At 37.6% G+C, this 20,888-nt stretch overlaps 1 protein-coding gene across 1 annotated transcript in view; it reads left to right on the top strand.

Moving 5' to 3' along the window:
- The window catches only part of COL24A1 (collagen type XXIV alpha 1 chain), a gene marked incomplete at both ends in the record, with an annotated part of 120,911 nt that overhangs the window by 9,663 nt on the left and 90,360 nt on the right, over window positions 1–20,888 (top strand). The window contains 5 exons of the mRNA XM_083867473.1: window positions 1,521–2,818; window positions 10,686–10,739; window positions 13,985–14,038; window positions 16,076–16,129; window positions 18,220–18,273. Of these exons, the coding sequence (XP_083723599.1) occupies window positions 1,521–2,818; window positions 10,686–10,739; window positions 13,985–14,038; window positions 16,076–16,129; window positions 18,220–18,273 (1,514 nt within the window). The remainder of the gene's footprint in view (window positions 1–1,520; window positions 2,819–10,685; window positions 10,740–13,984; window positions 14,039–16,075; window positions 16,130–18,219; window positions 18,274–20,888) is intronic.

Below are 20,888 nucleotides of genomic sequence, written 5' to 3'. Positions count from 1 at the left end.
AGCCAACATCTGTCTATTCTTAAAGTTTGCTATGAATACATTCAGTAAACAGAGAAAGGGAAACTGGGAAAGGAAACCTTTTTTCCACTTAAAGCGTAAACATCCATTTGTTTCAGTGGCTCTTTTCTTTTAATATAGCAGCAAACCCTTAACTTTTCTTCATTACTCTTAATTTTTTGATGTGTCATATAGTAGTTTTATTTACTTAGTATAAGCATGTCCATGGCAAAAGTAGCCTTAGCCAAATGCTGTAGAAAGTGCCTGTGTCTGCCCAGCCAGGCTTATTTGATCAGTGCAACTATTAGATACTAAAAGTAATTTTTAATATAGGTGTTTCCCTGAAGTTGTTCCAGTGAGAGGTGGAAAGAGATGCTATTGTACACTGCTGTGCAATGCTGTTTATGAAAACTAGTCTTCAGTTTCCCCTTTTTGGGAAAAAAAATCCCAAAATTTAGGTTAGGGGGACCTTGAACTCATCTGATCCTAATTCCTGCTAAGGTCGGGGTCAGTGTTGAAGCTAATTCAGGTTGTTGTGTCCTGTCCAGTTGGTCTTTGATCATCTCCAAGAATGGAGATTACCCAATGTCTCTGCTCCTCTCTGATCCAGCACTTCACTACTTTTGCAGTGAGAATTCTTTTTCTTTGTATGGAGCTGACATTTCTTGTCCTGTAGCTCGTTACTCCTCAGCTTTTCTCTGTTTTCCTACGGCCTTAATTCAGATAATGGACTATTTTATTTAGATTCCCCCAGACCTTCCTGTCTCTAGGCCAAGCAAATGTTGTTCCTTTTCCCATGTGGTATGTTTAGTTCCTAATCTTCTCATTTCATATTTCTGTGATTGCATTCTGATTCAACATCTCCAATAATTCTGCACCTTTCACAAACACTCAGGCTGGCACTTTTATGAATCAGTCAATGCCATAAATGCTATCTTATTTTGAGATCCTACAGAAAGATTCCTGGGGATGTGTGGTTTAGCTCCTACTTGAGTCTTTGTAGTGTTTCAACTGCATCATAAGGGATATAAGAGTGCCTTTATATATTCCTGAAGGAATTCTTAGATAGAGGCACATCATGGATTTATTGCGGGAGGTTTTTTGCAGAAGAAAAAGTTTTCTAAAAAATTCTCTGCTTAAAGAGTAGACAAGATTAGCTAAATAAATAAGGAACTAACCAAAGTATATTCACTGATCTCTGGAAAGTTTGAAGAGAGCAAATGAGAATTTTTCACTTTCATTAGTGAATTAACCTACAATGGGCATTTTGTGGGCCTTTCTGTGTGCTTGTTTAGTTTGGGTTTTTTTTAAAGATGGAAATTTTGCTCTGGCTTTAAGTATTTGTTTGATCTATGTGAAAGATCAGGGCCTTCCACTAGGGATTTGGTGGCCTTACTGTGTGATGTGTACATGTTCTGAGAGGTACAGGTTTTTTAAAATGTTGTGTGTGCATTTGTTTATATGGAACTGAATGTGTGAGCTTATAAATTAAATCAACAGTGTGCCTTTATTTCTTTTTACAGCAATAGATGTTCTTCATCAACTAGGCCTTGTGAGAGACGTCCAAGAGCCATCAGAGTCAACAGTGCCCTCAACATCCTCTCTGTTACCTCAGGGTGTTCGTCTGACTGCATCAGGAGTGGTGCTGAGCAATGATGCACATATTGAGGCCTCTGTCACTCAAGTCATACCATTGAATCTAGGGCATCAGTTCACCTTACTGGTTGGGTTGTTCTCTTACAGAGTCAGTAATGCTTTTCTTTTCAGTGTTAGGAACAAAAGCAGACTACAGTTCGGTGTCCAGCTGCTACCAAGAAAGGTAGCAGTGTACACTGGAGGGAAACAGCCCGTGTACTTTGATTATTGTGTTCATAATGAACAATGGCATTCATTTGCCATTGGATTTGGGGGCAAGACTGTCTCAATATTTGCTGAGTGTGGAAACAAGTACTACAGCAGTGAAGCACTTTCTGAAGTGGAGACATTTGATTCAGAAGGTGTATTTACCCTGGGAAGGATGAACTCTCACTCTGTCAGCTTTGAAGGAATTATATGTCAGCTTGATATTATTCCCTCTGCAGAAGCCTCTGCAAACTATTGTAAATATGTGAAGCAGCAGTGTCGCCAGGCTGAAACCTATCGATCTCTGCCTGGGGCTTCCCTTGTGTCAGATGGGCTGGATGTTTTTTCAAAGATGATAATTGATGATGAGAATCCAGAAGATATATCAGCTCATAGATGGAAAGAATTATCAAACGTGCCTGTTCCCAGCGTTGCTGAGATTCACTTTCTACCAGACCACTTTGAGTTAAGAAATGCCTCTGTACGAGAGTCTGCAGAAACCAAACCTCTGTTGCTGGAAGCTTGGCCTCAAACAGAACTCCAGGAGAATGATTTGGCTCTTCAGCAGCAGGAGATGAGCAGAAAAAGAAACATGACTAAAAACCCTGCAGGATCATATCCAAATAGTTCAGCTAATACTGCAGAAGATGCAGGCAGACGTAGTGAGCCCTCTCTGATCTCCCCTGTAAAACAGAGTAAAACTAAAAGCAAGGGAGTGGAAAAAGCAAAACAGCATTTAGATGAACCAAACAAAAAGCAGGAAATCTTCAACACAACCCTGTACAGTTTGCCTGCTGAGCTCCCTCTGGATAATCAACTCCGTCCAGGGCAGGAAGGTGCATTTGATGCTGATGAGACTTATCACCCAGAAAACAGTTATGAAAATGGTATTGATAATTATGCTTATGACTATGAAGATCTTGGCAAAATGTTTGAAAGGGGAAGTGTCAGAGGTCCAAAGGGGGAAACTGGACCTCCTGTAAGTTATCTTTATTACTTTTTTTACTCTATTGCAGCAGAATATATTTAATAGAGGCTTTGAAAGAAACCTCTCCAAGCATGCCAAAGCTGTGGCTGCAATTTCTCCCAGCTGTATTGTACAAATGTTTGTCTGCCTTAAATACGTCTCTTTCTCGCATGTAATTTTAGTGTAAGTGTCATATACTTTTACTTACTGGAATAATATAAAGACATCTAAGATATTCACATTCTGGTGAAGTGGTAGCAACCCAGAGTTCTTTAAAATTTGGAATGCAGCTGGATGTTTGTAACTACTAATTACAGAAACTGCTCACTTAATAAAATTGCAGGCTAATTTAATGCAGTTCAGAAATATGGGTGCTGGTCCATAAAAAGAATAACCAGGCTTCTTGGAAAACTGACACAGTTTTCTTAGTTGAGCAATGCTGTCAAAATTTATAGCTGTAGAAATAGACCAGCTGCAGAATCTAGTCTGCAATCATTCATAACCCAAGGTTATAGGGTCAAGCAAACCTGCATGGAAAATGGTTTTTACAACAGTCATACAAGATTTTGAGGTATTTTTTCAGTTCACAGGGTAAATGATTTGTTTATCCTTTCTTATTGTGTGCACAAGGCTCATAAACTTTCTAATACATAAAAATATGCCCGTATATATGAATCTACAGACCAGAAAGAGCATCAGCTCCTGCTTAGCCTGGGAAATATGATAAATGATGCTTTGTGCTTGTGTGAGATTTTGGTTAAAATTTTTGAACCATAGCATGAAGTAATTAATTTCACTTGGTTTTTTTTGTTTTTGTAAGTGTTCACCTCTGTGGTCATTACTGGAAAGCAATTTGGTATGTGTTAAACAGCTCCTAATATATATTTGAATATGCCCATAAATGTATTGTGTCTATTCTTTCAGCACTGAAATTTTTTTCTTGAACTAGTTAACAACTGAGAACCTATTCAAAAATTCAGTTTTTACTCTAAACAGGATCCAGGAACAAAGTAATTGTTACACAATTGAAAAATGTGTTTGCGCGGAATTCACACTACTCCAGAAGTGCTCTTACTTAATCTTTTTTGATTGTGAAGTCAGTTTTTTTTCTCTCTTGTCCCTATGATAGCATTTATGGTGACATATCACTAAGCATGTAGCTGTCATCAGCATGAGGTTAATGTCCATTTTTGGGCTTTAGGATGTTTAGTAACTACTAATGGAAGGTTTTGATTTTAGCCTGTAACTTGTTTGTTGTGATTTCAGTCAATCGCAGCCAAGAAAGTTAAATCTTTTTTTCACATCACAAAAAATGGCTGCTGATTATATTGATTGGTTGCATTACTAAGAAACTCCAAGTAATGCTCTGGGCTGGTTTTCTAGACACAGGCACTACACATACAGTGGCAGGGATGGCAGCTAGTTTGAAGGGTTCAGAGGTGTCTGTGTTTCCATTTTCCATGCCCGTTTTACAGACGGGGAATAGAGAAGTTTGTCTTGCTTGGGAATGCAGACTGTAGTCTGTATGGAATATGGTACATTTGTGCTGAGGTGTTTTACTGGGTCAGGATTTAGAAAACATGCCCAAGGTCTTAAAGGTCTATGGCAGAGTTGGGAGGTTAATCTAGGCCTTTGTGGGCCCTGGGTTGGCTGAAGGGGCCAGCAGCACCTGCTGGAACAGAGGCAAAGCTAACACTGCTTTGCCAGAGAGGCTGACACCAAAGGGAGAGGAGGTCTCTGCATGAAACTACGAATTGTGTTCTGTGGAGATTGTGTGGTTCAGTATCTGCTACTGCTGTTAGCCTCAGACTTGAAGAGATCATCTTGGTTTGCTTTCTCAGTCTAGTCTTCTTATGTAGAGAAGATGAGAATTAATACAGCTTTTATATGTTGGCTCTAACACTTTAGTACATAAGTACTCATGGACTCTTTGCAACGTGGAGCCTAAAAAAGCAACACTGAAGAACTTGAAAATTTCCCTTGCAGCAAAAAGTCCTGATGAGGCATGAAAGCCCCTCTTTTTACTTTTTACTGTGTTGTGGTTGGTTTGAATCTTCTTTCAAGATTTGAATGCAGAAGTTAATGTTCGTTCTATTGGAATTGACAGGCAAGAACTAGCTTTTGTGGTTCTTAAACTACTCAGCTTCTTTTAGCTTTTAATCATCTACCAGAACTGATTCTTGCCTTATATAATTAGGCCTCTTATATTCCATGATCCCACAGCTGTGGAATTCACCTACCACTGCAAAGCAGGAGTCCAGAATCCAGGCTTTCATTTATGGATAGGGTATAAAAGGGAACAGCTATTTCTCGACAACTATTAAGACCCTGATTAAAATTCTAGCAGTTGCAATGACTAAAATTATAGAAAAATATAAAGTGAGTTTAAACTGGAATAGTAAGATTTCCTGAAATACTTCTTTCAAGGGAATGCTGCTCCATTCATCTGATGAGCCACTCCTTAGTGGGATGCAGAGGGTGTTGGCAATCTGTAAAGATTACAAAAATAAATGTGGTGTGTATTTTTAACTATAACTTTCAAGCTGATATTTTTCATTGCACAATCCTAAAGTAGTTTGCGTATGGTGCATAGTCCCACTGGTAAAGGAAGAGGCTGATGTGAGCTGAAGAGCTGATTTATGTTACTTGCTGGTAGGTAATTGCATCTTCAGGTCTGTCTGCTCAGGATGTGGCCTTCCAAGAGAAATTAACTTCCAAGAGAAATTAATTAGAGGAATTAGTTTTCTCTATTGGAAAAGCTTTCTGGATTTTCAAGACATTCTGCCAGAAGGAGAAACGGTAGAAGACCAAACCAGTTGGTAAAGAGAAGCAGTCTGGAATTGTTGCCAGGAGGAATGGGAAATGGCAAGCCCTGCAATAGGCAGGATTGAGTCCTGGATGAGATGTCCTGTTGCAATCAAGAAGTGTGAGAGTAAGAACACAGAGGGCAGTTCAGAGATCCTAAATGTAGTGCTAAATGGACAGCAGTAACTTCCCTTTCACACTTAGGGTATTTAACTTACTTTACTCTTGCTAACCTTTCACATTTCCACTTGCTGCGCTCTTTGCGTATTTCTCAGTTAAACAAAATTGCTTGTTGAGGCTCCCTGTGACCACAGAGGATATATTGGTCACTTAGTCCCTTTCATGCATTTCCCTGCCCAGGCTGAATATCTGATGGTTCAGATAAAATTTTAGATTCTTGCAGGTTTATTTTTAATAGCAAAAATTAATGTTATTGTTAAAAATTAAATTTAATTCCACTAGAACTGCTGCAGTTTCCCTATCTTCTGCACAACAATACTGAAAAACTTTGATCCGTAATCTAAAGCTATACATATATTCCCCTGATGTTGATGACATTGCTTTGACTGTTGTAGGAATTCTTGACAGAAAAAGGGAGACTTCCACAACTGTAAAAAAGGAAGTTAGTCATACAGAGGTGACTGCCTGCTCTAGGGCATTTGGAAAGAGAAATGTGCAGATTTTATTGTTTCTAGTGAAATGCAGGTGAAACAAGAATTAAAATGATAAGTGGACATTCAAATTTGGTAGGATCTTTGTTGCTCAATAGTTAAATTAATATCTGTATTAAGTGCTTAAAGAAGGTAAACAAAGCACACTAGGAACACAAAGAATAATTTTGAATGATGGGATTGGAATGCCAGATGGTCTAAAACTGATGGGATTAAATTTAGTGCAATAATACAGAAATTAAAAGTACAAATAGCTTATGGGGGAGTGACTGCTTTCACAGTCATGTATGAGGGTCATAGATTGGTATCATACAGCAGTAGAGAATAAATCATTCTGCCATGATGTTTGATACATTAGGAGGAGAAGTGAGTGTCAGAGAGAGGCTATTTTTTTCTACTGGTTTGGGTATGATGAGGTTGCAGTTTGGAGAAGTGTCCTCAACTTTAGATGAGGAGCTTTGAAAAGGGTGTAGACAGATGGAAAGGATTACAGCTGATTGCAGTAATACAGGAATAGTTATAGAAAATATGATTCTGAGCAAAGTTTAAAACAAAATTGTATTTAGTAATGAGAGTTAGGAAAGAATATAGTTTTGCAAAGGACTAGTTAATAAAGGTACTTTTTTGTTTCTTTACATAAAGTATGGCAAGACAGAAAAGGAAATTTTAGGTGGGATAAAAGGAAAACATAGCTTATCAGAGTGATACCTGAACAATAGAAAAAATTCTATTAGCAGTGTTAGAAGTGAAATTCCCTCATGGAGAGGTTTTAGAATAGGTTTGGAGCCTGATGCTTGTGTTTACTTCAGGTGTTCTGGTGGTGATGTGCAGAAAGTTTTATGGGTTTTATGTTTTGCTGAAGGACTGCCTGCCTTCATATTTGATGAATCAGGTGTTAAACTGGTATGTTTCTTTAACTTGATCTTTTAAAAAATAATAGTTTGAGATGAGCTGAGTTTGAGTGGTTGAAATATAGTCAAGACTCTTTTAAAGAGAAACTTCATAGTTGCTTCACAAGAGAAAGTTCAGTGAATAGGATTTAGATATTGAATGTCATGAGGATCAACATGTGCCTGTGCAGAAGTTTTAACTGCTTAATACAGAATTTATTGTTGTGCATCTGAAATCTTAAAGACTTGCTATATGTAAATGAAATGTTTCCTATTACCTCTGGGTAATAGGTCAAGTTTAAGGCACATGTAACACAAGTAACACAGGATTTCAGTACCTAAGAAAATAATGAAAGCTCCTTACATTTATTCCAGTGACCATTGAAAAGTCTATGAAAATTTCTGGAAAAGTAGTATCTACTCTTATTATTTCAGGATTAAACAATGCTTATTTGGAATTTGAGCTTCTTTGCTCAATATTTAAATGAAATTTTTGCAATTCCTAGAGACAGTAAGTTCTAGTAGCTTTCTTAAGGTACAAGTGATCTGTTTTAAGCAAATTGATTTTGTTAAACAATTTTAAGTTAGCATCTGTAATATTTACACAAAGCTATTTTTTTTGTTATTGTTTGGTTTGATAGTGGTGGTTAAAACATCAAATACTAAAAATCAGATTAACTTTCTAATTGCTTCAGGTTTATTTAATTACTGTTTCCAGTAGTGGGAAGAAAAGCTATTCAAACAAGTGACTTATTCCTTGGTTTAAGAGAGATTGGCTCACTCTCAGATGTTGAATTCTGTGGTTTACATGGATGCCTGAGAGGCTTAAGTAGCTTTCTAGCAAGTACAAAAATAGTCATATTGGTTTGAAGTTATTGTTGCTTTCCCAGATCGTAGAAATACATAGGACAGAATAATGTGTAGCTGCTAGTTGGGAAAGCATGTCCAGGAAGGCTCAGGTGTGCTCTGCTGGAGTCTGCTCTCAGCAGGGATGTTGTTTGAGTTGCAGGGAGGAGTCTGTGGTGGAGGCTGAAGAGTAATATCCTCTTGTTAAGGAGAGTCTGTTCATATTTAAATCAAACACCTGGATGGCCGGGCCTATCTGCTTATTGTGAACCAGAGACTTCATCTGCAACAGTGACTTTGTTTTAAAATGCTTTGGGAGGGTGTTATTAATCTCTATCTGCCTCATTCAAAATATATTTTGCTGCTTCTTTGAGGGGTTTCTGAGGGCTTGGTTGTGATTCGATTTTCCTTTTTTTGTGGTTTTGTTTTTGTATGAAAAGAAATACTTATATCTGAATTAGAGCAATCAAAGTAAAGGTAGGTTGGATTTGGGTGTTCATTTATTTGTTTTCTGTTGCAAAGGAAGCAGATAGTGTTTTAAAAAAAATTTAGAAGCCACATAGGGAAAAAGGTTCTCACTGCCTTCATTCAATAAATCAGCAACAAAGATCAGGGATCTTAATACTCACTAAGATTTCTATTAGGAAAATGATGGGGATTACCTATTCATGTATTTTTAAGGATATGTCTGAAACGGGGATAGAGAAGAACACAAATCACAAAAGAATGCACACTAGTTGCAACTATTTGACTTAATAAAAATTATGTTTTCTTTTGTAATCCCAGGATAATTATCTAATCAAAAGGCATCTCTTAACTTAAATTTTGAGACGAGATACTAAAAACATACTGCTACAGCAGGGCAGGGTGGGAACTTTCTGTGCCCTTTCAAGTACATTTTTGAACCTGGACAAGAATGCCAGGTCAAGAGTTCTCCGTGTGTCTCTCTGTTATATTTCTTGTGCTATTAAACATGGGCTTTCTTCTTCAGAAAAATCAGGATGTTAGTGAGCATTTATGCAATCATAATGAATAGAGAATATCCTATGCTAAAAGCATGACATGGTTGATCTAAAGACCAGGGCTGTTACACAGATGTGTGTTTTTTAAATTGCATGGAGGGGGAAATGCAGGCATGGGATTCAGCATGGCTTAATGCTGAATAGACATGCAGATATTCCCAACTACATTTAAACTCCTATGTTTATTGTGATTAATTGGAGAGAAAATAATTCCTATTTTTAGTTCTTCAGAACAGTGGTTTTCCCAGAACTGTGCATAACTGATTTGTATTTTGGCTAAATTAATGTAATTAGCTTGATGATATCTAAATTCCATAATCAGCACTGTCTTCTCTGCAGTGACATTACCCTTCTAAGAAAAAAAAAAAAATCACACAAAACTGGAGGTTTATAAAAATCCAGCTTTTGTATTAATGAAATGTTGCTTACTAGTAAAACCCTCAAGTTTGTTTGTGTTTTTTTTTTTTCTTTTCTCCTTCTCTTTTTTATCTCTTTCCTATTTTGAAAAACCTTGTTGGCCATTTCAGCAATCGTAATGGCCCTTCTGGTTTTCTTGGTATTCCTTTCAGCCAGTTCTCAGCACTGTTGTGTGGTGGTGGGCAGTGTGGTACTTAGTGTTTTGCCTGGTGTCTCAGCTGAGAGGATGTCATACATCGAGAACAGGGGAGTGTGAGGAAGCCTGGGTGAAAGAGCAGGCTGAACCCCTAACTGCTATTGCTCACTGACCTCCTTCATGAGGTCTGACTTTCCTGATGCCCCTGTGCCCTGGCAGAAAGTACATGGCTCCTGTTACAGCTGGGGTTTGCTGTGCAGCCATGTGGATGGGGCTGCATTCACCCTTAAGAACAGCCCATCCCTCTATAGGACTCTGATTTGATAGGTGAAACATAATATAAAATAGTGCAGATTTTAGTTTAGAGCACTCATTTGTATTTGAATACAATTAAGTAGATCCTGGGGGTTTGAATCTGAACAGCAGTCATTACATAGAAAAGGGAAGGTTTCTATGTTCAAAACACGTAGATATGCAGGGGCTGTTACACTGTCTAATAATTCATTTCCAAAAGGTAGGTTTGCTCATATGCTAGCATCTTAAAAAGTCTGCATGATCTTTAAAGAGAATGATATTCATTATATAGAAGGGCAAATGTGTTACCAGTTATTCTTAGTAGAAGATATTAATAGGAAACTGAACAGTAATTTGTCCACATTTATTTTCTCTATTTTGTATTTTTCATTTCTGTGAGGTGGTATCTTATTTTTCACACTTACTTGATCTTTCTAAAAAGTTTGGCAGGCCAGCAAGCTTATTGAAAAGGTTTAATTGTTTTTTATCCTTTGTTTAGAAATACATTGCACTTGCTTTCTTCAACAGATCTTTTCTTCCTTCAATACCAATACGCTTGAGTAAAAGTTATCCAGACTGTTAGCTCCAATTTCTCTGACACAAGATACTTTCTAAGCTGAAATCTGATTTGGAATCAGGTTAAAAACACACTTTCTTGTAGTTTCAGAATTGGTTTTCAAATTGAGGAGGTCAGCACAAGCACAGGGTTGTCAGTTAGCAAAACTGGTCTCATCTAGGGTTGTGATACTGTCCTTTTGTCAGGTTTTAGTCTCAACTGCTTTGATTTTCTATCACCAGGGTCCTCCAGGTCCTCCAGGTTTACCTGGTCCTTCAGGAAAGAGAGGTCCTCGGGTGAGTAAAACAACTATGTTCTTCTGCACCTCTAGGCAGAGCACCAATAATCAGACTGGAGTTTGCATAATTTTGTTTTCTCAACTTTATTCATATGCTTAGTGATTATGAAACTGTATGATTGTTAACATTTGGCAGATAGGTTAAAGCAAGACAGTTTCTCCTGCTGTAAGCTTCCAGCGTAGATAATTCCATGTATGGGTGCACACACTGACCATTGTTATATTTGTACTTGGCTTTTGCTGCTCCCAGTATTAACTTCTGGTTTTTTCCATGCTGCTCCCATCTCCTGCAATCTAAGGTCACATTCAGCTGCTTTTGGAGTGAGGGGGAGTGAGCAATGCAGGCTGCAGGCGCAGGATACAAAATTAACCGCTGTAAGACAGAGTGGAGGGGAAAAAATTATCCCAAAAATCTCTTTTAGTCTCTTGAGCTTCAGCAGCTTGATCATAGGCTGATATCAGGGCACTTTGCTAAAGAAATGATCTCTGGTAGGAAATTATTTATTTTGTGTGAGTGGATGTGTCCCACCAGGAGCAGTGGCCTTGCCCTGTGCTGGGGACAGAGCGTGGGCTTTGCCACAGTGACCTGTCCCCCATGGCCAGGGACAGGGGACAGGCTGTGCCACTGCACAGGTCACTTGATGAGGCAAAAGAGGGTGAATCTGTGCAGTTGTGTGCAAAAACCATTTGCTTGAGCAGTCCCTGAGGTCATGGGTGATCAGGGTGGGTTTTGGGTGAAGGGCAGCTGGAAGGAGGGAGTGAAGGTTTGCTGTGTGGATGATTTCAGGCCAAGGTAGCTGGGGATGTGAATGGTTGTGGCTGGAGTGCCCTCATGAAAGCAGATGGAAATGGGAGATGGGGGAGTGGTTTATGTGCACGCTCAGCAGGTGTGTGGGAGGAGTTTTGATTCAGCCTTTGAGGAACGTTTGGACAAGATGCTGCTCAATAACCAGAAAAGCACAGGATGTTCTAAACTTGGCCTGATGTGTAGGAAGTGCTCTGGTGAAAGGGGCCAAAAACCAAACTGATGCTTTAGAGCATTTTGGAGGCAAGAGAGTAGAAGAGGCACATTTAAAAGTATAAAATGAAAAGTGTTTCTTCAGATTCATCTCTTCATGATTTCTTGGATCCCTCTGTGTAAGACCTGACAATTCTTACAACTCAGCTTTTTTATGTTGCACACTGCCTGTGGCAAGGGTATCTCTGGCATCAGAGGCAGGATCTCACATATCCAAGCAGATCCTCAAAACTGTGAAGTTTTCTTTGTTTTAGAGGAGGCTGTTCATATGTTTAAACCCATGCCTGTTGGTGAGATTGCTCCTGCCCACCTGCAATTTGTTTGGTATTTTTTTCTGAAGATCTTTTTACAGGTATAGAGTACTTAAAAACACTGTGATCTACTGTGTGCGTTCTCTGGATTAATTATTATGTAGGATTTGCTTTCCAGTGTGAAGGGACAGCTTACAGTAAGGTGCCTGGAAAAATATGAAAATGGCTGAGATTATTATTTACCAGTAGTTCTGAGTTTAAAATATATTTATATGGGCCAAGCAAGTCTAAAACTATTTGATAAGAAATAAATGGTTTTGAAATGTCAGTGTTCTTTAGTTTGTACCATACTGATAAATTCAGGCAGGTGCAGCTAGTGATGATGTATGTTATGGCAGGAGTTTTGTGAGCCAAAAAGCCTGTGAAAACGTTGTTGACTCAAAGTTCATTTCCTCATCCAACAGCCTGACTGTGACTTCTATTTTCATTCACATGAACTGCCATTTGTGATCCTGAAATGTGACTCAAGGGTGTCAAAGGGAAACATCAGAGTGCAGGGCTGCATTGCCTGGGCTGTCATCAGAGTGTGTCCAAATATGATCCTGACAGAGATACACATGGTTGGGACACTTGGGGTGTGTGTGATTAATGGTTAGAGATTTCCATTGAAAACTGATTTTGATCCCTGGTTCAAGTTCTATGGTAAAGAAGTCCACATCTGACAATCCTTTTTAAGTACCTTGGCTTGTTCCAAGTTTCTTGAGAATGAAATTTCAGTGGTTTCAGAATTAGTGATGACATGAAACTCCTCTGATGCCTCATTCCATGAGAATAGTTTTGCACTTCTGCATTCCAGTACTGTGCCCCAAGACAGTAACACTGCAGACAGTGAAAAGCCACTGTGGCACTGCAGCTATGTTGGCACTTTCTATTTGTTTCCTTTCTCCTAAATCCCTGAGAGTGCCTCCAAAGTTGCCAGTGTGCAAATTAATCTCTCAAAGAGCACATGGGATTAGCATTTCTGTGGAGTTATGTCAACATTGTCATTAGTGAGGGAGCACTTAAGAGATCCAGCTTTCAGTGTTACTGCAAGGTGTAATTGGTAAATGCAGCCTCGTGTGGCGGAAAGACAAACACTGAGTTTATCTGTTGCTAGACCACTGAATATACAAGAAAGTTAAAAAGTATTCTTACTATCTTTTGTATTTGGATTTTGGAAGAATTTTGGCCTTAATGAACTCAACAGAAGCTTTGTTGCCAGTTTACCAGGGACAGATTTTCAGCAGTTTGGTCCTTTAGTACTTGGAAGATGAGTAGCTGCTGACAGCCATTGCAACAAATATTTTCCCTAATGTGCAATTTCTCAAAGAGTTGCTGAATGTGTTGCAGGAACAGACACACTGGAAGGCGTAGATGGTCTTCATAGAGCTTGTTCTGTTCCTGGAACAGGTCAAGTTGAATTATTTTAGTAACAAGTCCATTTTCTACACTAGCTGTGGGAGAAACAGTAGAATCTGTGATTTTTTTTTTTTTTTTTTAAGAAGGCAGGATACATTGCTTTGAGACACCTTTTAAGTCACCAAGAACTCAACCACTTCCTTCTCTTTGCAGTGTATAGCTGTGTACCTCAGAATGTGGTTTTACTGATTTTATTTCATGCCTTCAAGTGTTGTAGCTGGAGAGCAACATTGCAGTGACTGTGCCAAACACCTGTTAAGAATTACCTGGGTGAACAATAGAAAATGAGATTTGTAAAAGAAAAGGAAGTATTAACCTTCAGTTTTAATTTCTAGGAAGGTGTGTATGTTTTATTTTTTGTGAATCCTAATTTGAAATTTGAAAATCCTAACCAGTGATTCTAAAAGCAGGAAAGATGCAGTAAAATTATTCTGTGCAAATCATTCATATTTGTTCAGTGTTGTACTGAGTAATTCCATTTGTTGTTCTCCTTCATTTGTTTGGGTTTTTTAATAGGGTATTCCAGGACCACATGGTAACCCAGGTTTGCCAGGATTGCCAGGTCCCAAGGTGAGTTTATTTATCCATGGTGCCACGTAAATACATGAACTTTTTAATGACTTTTTGGAAGCCCCAGAGCTGTTTGCTATAACAGAAGTAATTGGCCTTCTTTTGTTTACAGTTGGAGACTGCTACTATAAACATATTTTAATTACATGTAATCAATCAAATTGAACTTCATATCAAAACAAAATAGCAGATTACTCAGTGGAAATAAACTCACCTATGTGTGCATAGTGATGACTTGGAAGCAATTATCTTTGCAAGTGATCTGTACTTCCCAAAAGAGTTTCTATAAATCAGCTCAGCCTCTAATAAACTGAGGTTTAACTGCTTAGTTGCTGTAAACTTCTGCTCTGCTTAAAGAAAAAAAAAAAAAAAAAAAAGAAAAAAAGTAGACTAGCAATCCCTACATTGTTATTTAATTGTCCATGTCCAGTCTTTGATATTGAAATATTCTAATATCTCAGACATTATTATTAATTAATATGTTAGAATAATTTTCTGAAGCATTATGGAAGTGGTGAAGTGATATTTAAAGTCAAAGAAAAAATACTGGGCTGAAAGCTCAAATAACACCTTCAATCTTGTGTAACATAGGCTCTTTAAATAGATTTGACAGATTTGTGCAGTTGCAGAATGCCTTCAACTCATATTTAGTTTGAACAATTTGATAGATCTGTTAGGAAAAAGGCAGCACCATGCTTTGGTTACTATGATTCCTAATTGCAGGAATCTGACATGTCATGACAGGTGCTAAAATCTGCTTGAGGACATAAAAGAAACTCAATAAAGCTTTCAGTGCCAACTGCTGTAAAACCAAGTGACTCTGGTTTTTGTGTGTATTTTTGTTTTTATCTAGTTCAATAGGGACAGTTATAGATTTATAATTAATTTTTACTATATTTATACTGGCTATATGATAGAATACATTGCTAGGAAAATAATTCTTGTAACCAATTACTCCTAGGCTTTGTTTTATAATTTATTTTCTCCCTCTTTGGGATGATAATTTTGATCAGTTCTGTAGCTATGTCCATGACTTTAAGAACAAAAGGACTTGTACATATATGTATGTATCTACATATATGCTTTATTTAAATATAAAAATATATGTATTGCTAGTTGCTTAGTGATCTCTTTCAGTTCTGTTAGATTGTAAGTTATCCTTTCAATACAAGTATATTCTGAAGTGATTTTCTCTAAGTAAAAATTAACCAGGTGCTCCTGAAGTTTTGGCTGCAAAGATCCAGTTGACGACACTGAAACACACTCTAGTTTGATATTAAAATGTGGCAAATGAGTTGCAAGAATCTTCTAGCAGTAAATGAAGGAAGAATTTTATTCTGTCTTTAAGATGCATGAATTTTTCCCTCCTGTGCTGAAGGATCCTTTATGCAGTTGCTTCTGAAACGTGGCACAACATTAATATCCCTGCAGCAAAGTGCCCAGCCCTGAGTGAGGGCCAGGAGTTCCAACCAATAGCCAATCTCTCACCATTCAATTCCTGGTAAACAGTTGGGGGTGTTTTTATAGTAATGTAAGGGTGTCTGTGAGGTTTGACTTTATTCTTGGCTCTTTGAAAAATAGATTAGTTAAGAAAAACCTAATTTTGTGGATTCTGGTACTGTGGGAAGGCTGAGCCTGAGGAAACCTCTACAAGGTTGTGGTCCATGCAGTAACACAGCCTGATAATCCTGCACATTGTTGGAGGAACAGCTGGTGTCCTGAAGTGATGGAGACATGGGCAGAGCATTTGGCCAGAGCATCTGCTCTAATCCTGCTTGGATTTACCAATAAATCTGCTTTTCAAATTTTTGTGACTTTACAAAATTTGGAAAATGTAAATCTCATTTCATTGTGAACCTGCACTGTTTTATTTTTTCCCTAGTTCTTTACTGAAAAAGTTATGAGAAAAATATCTGTAAGAGGAAGCACATTTACATTTTTCTCCTCTTGCTGTAACAGTTGAGAATACCTGTTTTAGCCTGTATTATTAGAAATTTTCTCTCAATTGTATTATTGAGCTTAATTTCTCTGCAACAGGGCCCTAAAGGAGACCCAGGATTCTCTCCAGGACGGGCAAAATGTGGAGAAAAGGTATTATTTTCTTAATTATAGAAAAATTTTTGTCTGTTCCATTCTTCTGTGAAATCTCATTTAATATTCAGACAATTTATAACAGCAAAATGCTTTGTATTTACTTGAACACTGGTGTATTTTAGCAGTTAGTTATGTTAGACTGACCACTGTAGACACAGGTGATGTAATGGATCCAAGGAAAATTAAAAAAATTATTGAAAGTTGAAACTTAAATTATGCATTTGATTTAATTTATAGAAATAAAATGTAAGGACTTTTAGAACAATGAAATTTGATTACGTTTACATTGATACAACAAAGTACAGGTTCCAGTTTTCCTTAGTACCTTGCATTATTCCAGAAAGTTGTGTAAAACAGAATTTGGTGATGACAAATGCACACATTACTGCACATTGCGTTGTATTTAACCACTTTTTTAAAAGGACTCTTGATGCTAAAATTTGTCCTTTCACTTCAGTGGCTTTTCCTGCTACTGCCTCTTAAGCCTCTTTAGCCAAACTAGTTGTTGCCTTCTCTACCCAAAGTATTTAAGTATGAATATTCAAATATTCCATTCTTCATAGAAATTGTAGGCTTGAAAGCTTATGATTGTTTCATTTTTAGGTTGACACTAAAGTTTCATACATAGTAATGTGATAACACTTAAAATGTAGTTGGATGTTTGCATTTTAATGTGTCAGCCTATGCTGGATGTTTAAGAATATCTTGCATAACTTGCTAAGTTTTAATGTGAGCTTTTACTGATAGATCAGTTGTGGAATATTTGTGCCAAGTAGGAAGCACTATAAGAGTTGAGGACTGCTGTCTATTATGGAAAAACTTTAGCAAATTACTATGGTTTACTAGCTGCTGATGTGCACATAATTTATTTTTTAGTGCATACATGCTGTCAAACCCTAAAATTCACAAATACATGTTGACAATGTTTAAGGGTGGCTGAGAAAAAAACCAGAAATATCTGTTGATGCAGATATCTGATGAGATATTGAAGTGCAGCTTCTATAGAAATAGCTTTATTTTAATCTAGCCAGCTTTTTGGCAATCAGATCATAGTGTGGTGAGCTGTACATGGCTGCCTGAAACTCAAGCTATGTTCTTTGGCATGAATCTAAGCAGCCACAGAGCAGTCTAAAGCCCACCCTTATATTTGTAAGGCTATCCCTAAATACATGTAGACTGCATTTATAATCTGAAATTTTGGGATTGATATTTTTACAGTTCTCATAATTTTGTGTTCTTAATTTTTCACCTCAAATCAAATTTGCTTGCTCTAATTAATGGACTTAAATTTACTTGGATGATAACTCACTTCCAGGATGCATTCCTTGACTTACTGGGTTTGAATTCACACACTAATCATGAAAGAATGAATCTCTTCATTGTCACTCCTGAGCAAGAAGAAAAACAGCTGAAAAACCCTTCCCTCCTTCCCCATTTGCAACAGCCATAAAAATTGGCAGTTTTTTTCCATCTCCTCAGCATTTGAGATGCTCTGATTCTTATTCCCATATACCATCCTGTGGTTGTAAATTTAAAGAACTTGAAGAGAGTAGCAGTGTTCCCGCACAGCCTCTTTGTCCATATACATCTCTCAGGTTGTCTTTCACACAGATTAGATTTATGCCGTGTATTTTTGCACAGCACTCACCATAATGGTGTCCTGGCTCTTGGCTGAGGATTGTTGGCATAAAACTAAAACAAACAATACACAGTAGTAGTTATATATATTTATTAATTTGAGGTGAAACCACTTGTTTCTGAGGAGAGGGTTGCCTCCAGAACTGTATGGCTTCTTCACTTCTGTTTATGCTGGCTAAAAGCAAATGTTGTGAGGTGAACTAAGTCAGTTCCAGACATGATTTGGCCACATTGCAGCAGCAGGCATGTTGTACCCAGTGGTTGCAATTGAGGAACTGTTGCCTTTTCAATTTTCTTTCTCTAAAAAAAGTAATATAAATCAAACATTATTAGCTAGTTCTCTATACCAAATGTCCAACCACGCAGAGAAGATATTAAGTGCCACATGTTTATAAACCTGGGTCATGTTCCTGTGAAACATATTGATTGTTGATGTTTTTGTTGTATAGGGTGATCCAGGCCTCATGGGCTTTCCAGGCCCACCTGGGATCAAAGGCCAGAAGGTAAGGTTCTGTTTCCATTCCCATGTAACTCATCCTGGCTCAAATCAGTGCCCACCAGGTGGATGTCAGATGGTTGAGAGGTGATAGAAGAACTTCAGGCTTGCTGTTGGTACTGTCTACTGTGCAAAATCTCCCCTTACAATGAAATTCAGTGAAATAATCATAGCAGGATGTAAATCACAGCTATTTAGATTAGTGTTCTCCAAAAGGCATGATGTGCCCCTCTCCAGAGAGAAGTGCTGCTAGGGAATGTAGGCTTAGCTGTGAAATGAAACCATTTTAATTCAATTGTATTCAATTTCAGTATAGTTATATGCTATAACACAACTTAAAGTATTCTTTGTGTTTTTCTGTGTTGTGTATTAGTTAGTATAGAAAAAGCTCTATGGGATCATGAGCTCTGTATTTCTGCATTTGAATTGTTTGTCATATTCCAGACCTGTGCCAGAATTGCTAAAATACAACTCTGGTAGAATAAGTTCCAAGTTTAGGTGTTACAGAATGTAGTATTTTTTTAATATGAGAAATTTCAGGTACCATTTACTGCACTTAAGGAATAGATCCAAATAATCACAGTCGTATGTATATAGGAAAACGTAAGGTAGACATAGTTTTGGAAGGGAACATCAAGGACGATGAGGGAGGAAATGAGAGAACCTTAAGAAAATGAGCAAAATAAACTGAGTGAATATAGTTTATATGGGAGGAGAGGTCACCTGGCATAAATCCAGTAGGCTGCTTTGATGAATCAGATTGTGAGAAACTGGTGACAAAAATCAGCAAACAAGATCAGAGAAAATTGCTATTAAATGATGTCTTTGCAGAATATAGTTTGGTGTTGCAAGTATAATAGAAAAACATGATGAACAGATACTGCAGCAGAATTTTGAAGTAGTATGTAACACTGAAGGCAGCTTCAAAAGGGTGGAATTAATTGTTAGAAAGGTAGGCCCTGATATATTTGACTTTAATATAAGGAGAAGAAATAATAATTAATGCCGTTGAATCTACAGAAAAATGGCATTGCAACAAAATAGATAACAAAATCAGTAGTGTTATGTTGTAGAGTGGCTTCATTTAACATTGTCTTAAAGTCAAAATGTATGACAGTTTTTTTGTTTTTTTTTTTTACTATCTAGTCATTAATTTCTAGAATTGACCAAAACAAGTAAAAATGTGTCCAGTAAAGGAAGTTCTCATTAGCACCATGAGGGTTATGGAAATATATTTTGCTAAACACATGGACCACTGTTCACTGAACTGAGAAAATGTATAGCTGTGGCAAGAATTGCCTCTGTTGAGAGTTAACCTACAAGCTTGGACAGTGATAGGTTTTGTCACTGTTCAACATAGGCAGCCTTAAGATTCTGCAATTACCATGTTTTTATTTAATCAGGTTTATAGGTTTGCTTTGAAAGCAAAGTATTTTATGTTTAAAGCTTTTTAGATGGGAAGCAGCTGTCACTTATTCCGGATTGACACTGACATTTGGGGACAAGGAAATTAAAATCTTATGGGTGTCATACTTTCTTCCTGCCACAAGAATTCACTCCTTGTCTGATGGTTAGATTCTGTGGAGAATCATGCTCACTTGATCACTGGAAATTTTACTCTCTGTTTCCATGTTGTCCACACTGGACACTAACTAGAACCATGTTGAATCCACATTAGAATCACTGCAGCACTGTGATCTTACAGGTGCTTTGCAATGACACTGGAAAAGTTTTATAAAGATTGACTACAATTTTTGCTCTAGTTTATTCCCTATCTAATATGTGTGTGACAGTAAATTGTGAGAATCTGGGTCTATAAAATCCTAATAAAATTTGTATACTGAAGTAGAGTGGAATAAGAAATGTGGAAGGAAAAAGCTTTGTTTCAACTTGAGAAGGGCTCCATATTTTATTTTGTCTTTACTTTGACATCATGTAAGGGTAAGGCTGATAAGCAAATTTCAAAAGCAGTACACCTATGGTAGTATCAGTGTTATGCTATTTAATGTCAGCTTTATGCTACTGAGTGTCTCCCAGTGCTTCTTTGATGGAATCCAATTTTCCTTGGGCAGAAGGAAACTCCAGCCACTCCTGTAAGAGAAAAGCAGTATTTCCATTCCTTGGGATATTTGGGCTGAGTTGCTAGGTGAAATCTTAGTTGTGGAATGAAGATCAGCAAACAAGATAGAATGGAACTATTAAGGAAAAATAAAACAAAGCCAGTTTCTGATGAAACTTTTTTCAAACTGGAGGCAGCATGGTGACACTGCAGAGCTGATAAGCTTTGGGAGGACTCGTGACAGCACATGGGAGTCCATTTATTTGCTGTGCTTACTTTCTCTCTGTAGCTGACAGTTGTAAAGTCATAACACTTTATCTACTGATTTTTACAGGTTATGGGAACTTCTTGGCACTCTAGTTGCCAATGGTGCTAGATTTTTATGGCAAATACCTAGAAATTCTGATAAAGCACAATGGGCAGCAGTAAAATGGAAAGACTCAGCCTAAATAGTTCTTGCTGTCACATACAGACTGCTGTATACAGACTTTACTCAGTCTGGGTCCCACTGTGCTGCACATGGTAGAAGTCAGACACTTAAACTTGCTACATTTTAGTTGGCA

This window comes from Zosterops lateralis, assembly GCF_965231275.1.
Source record: "Zosterops lateralis genome assembly, chromosome: 9".
Lineage (NCBI taxonomy): Eukaryota > Metazoa > Chordata > Aves > Passeriformes > Zosteropidae > Zosterops > Zosterops lateralis.
This window is presented reverse-complemented; position numbering and strand designations above follow the sequence as displayed.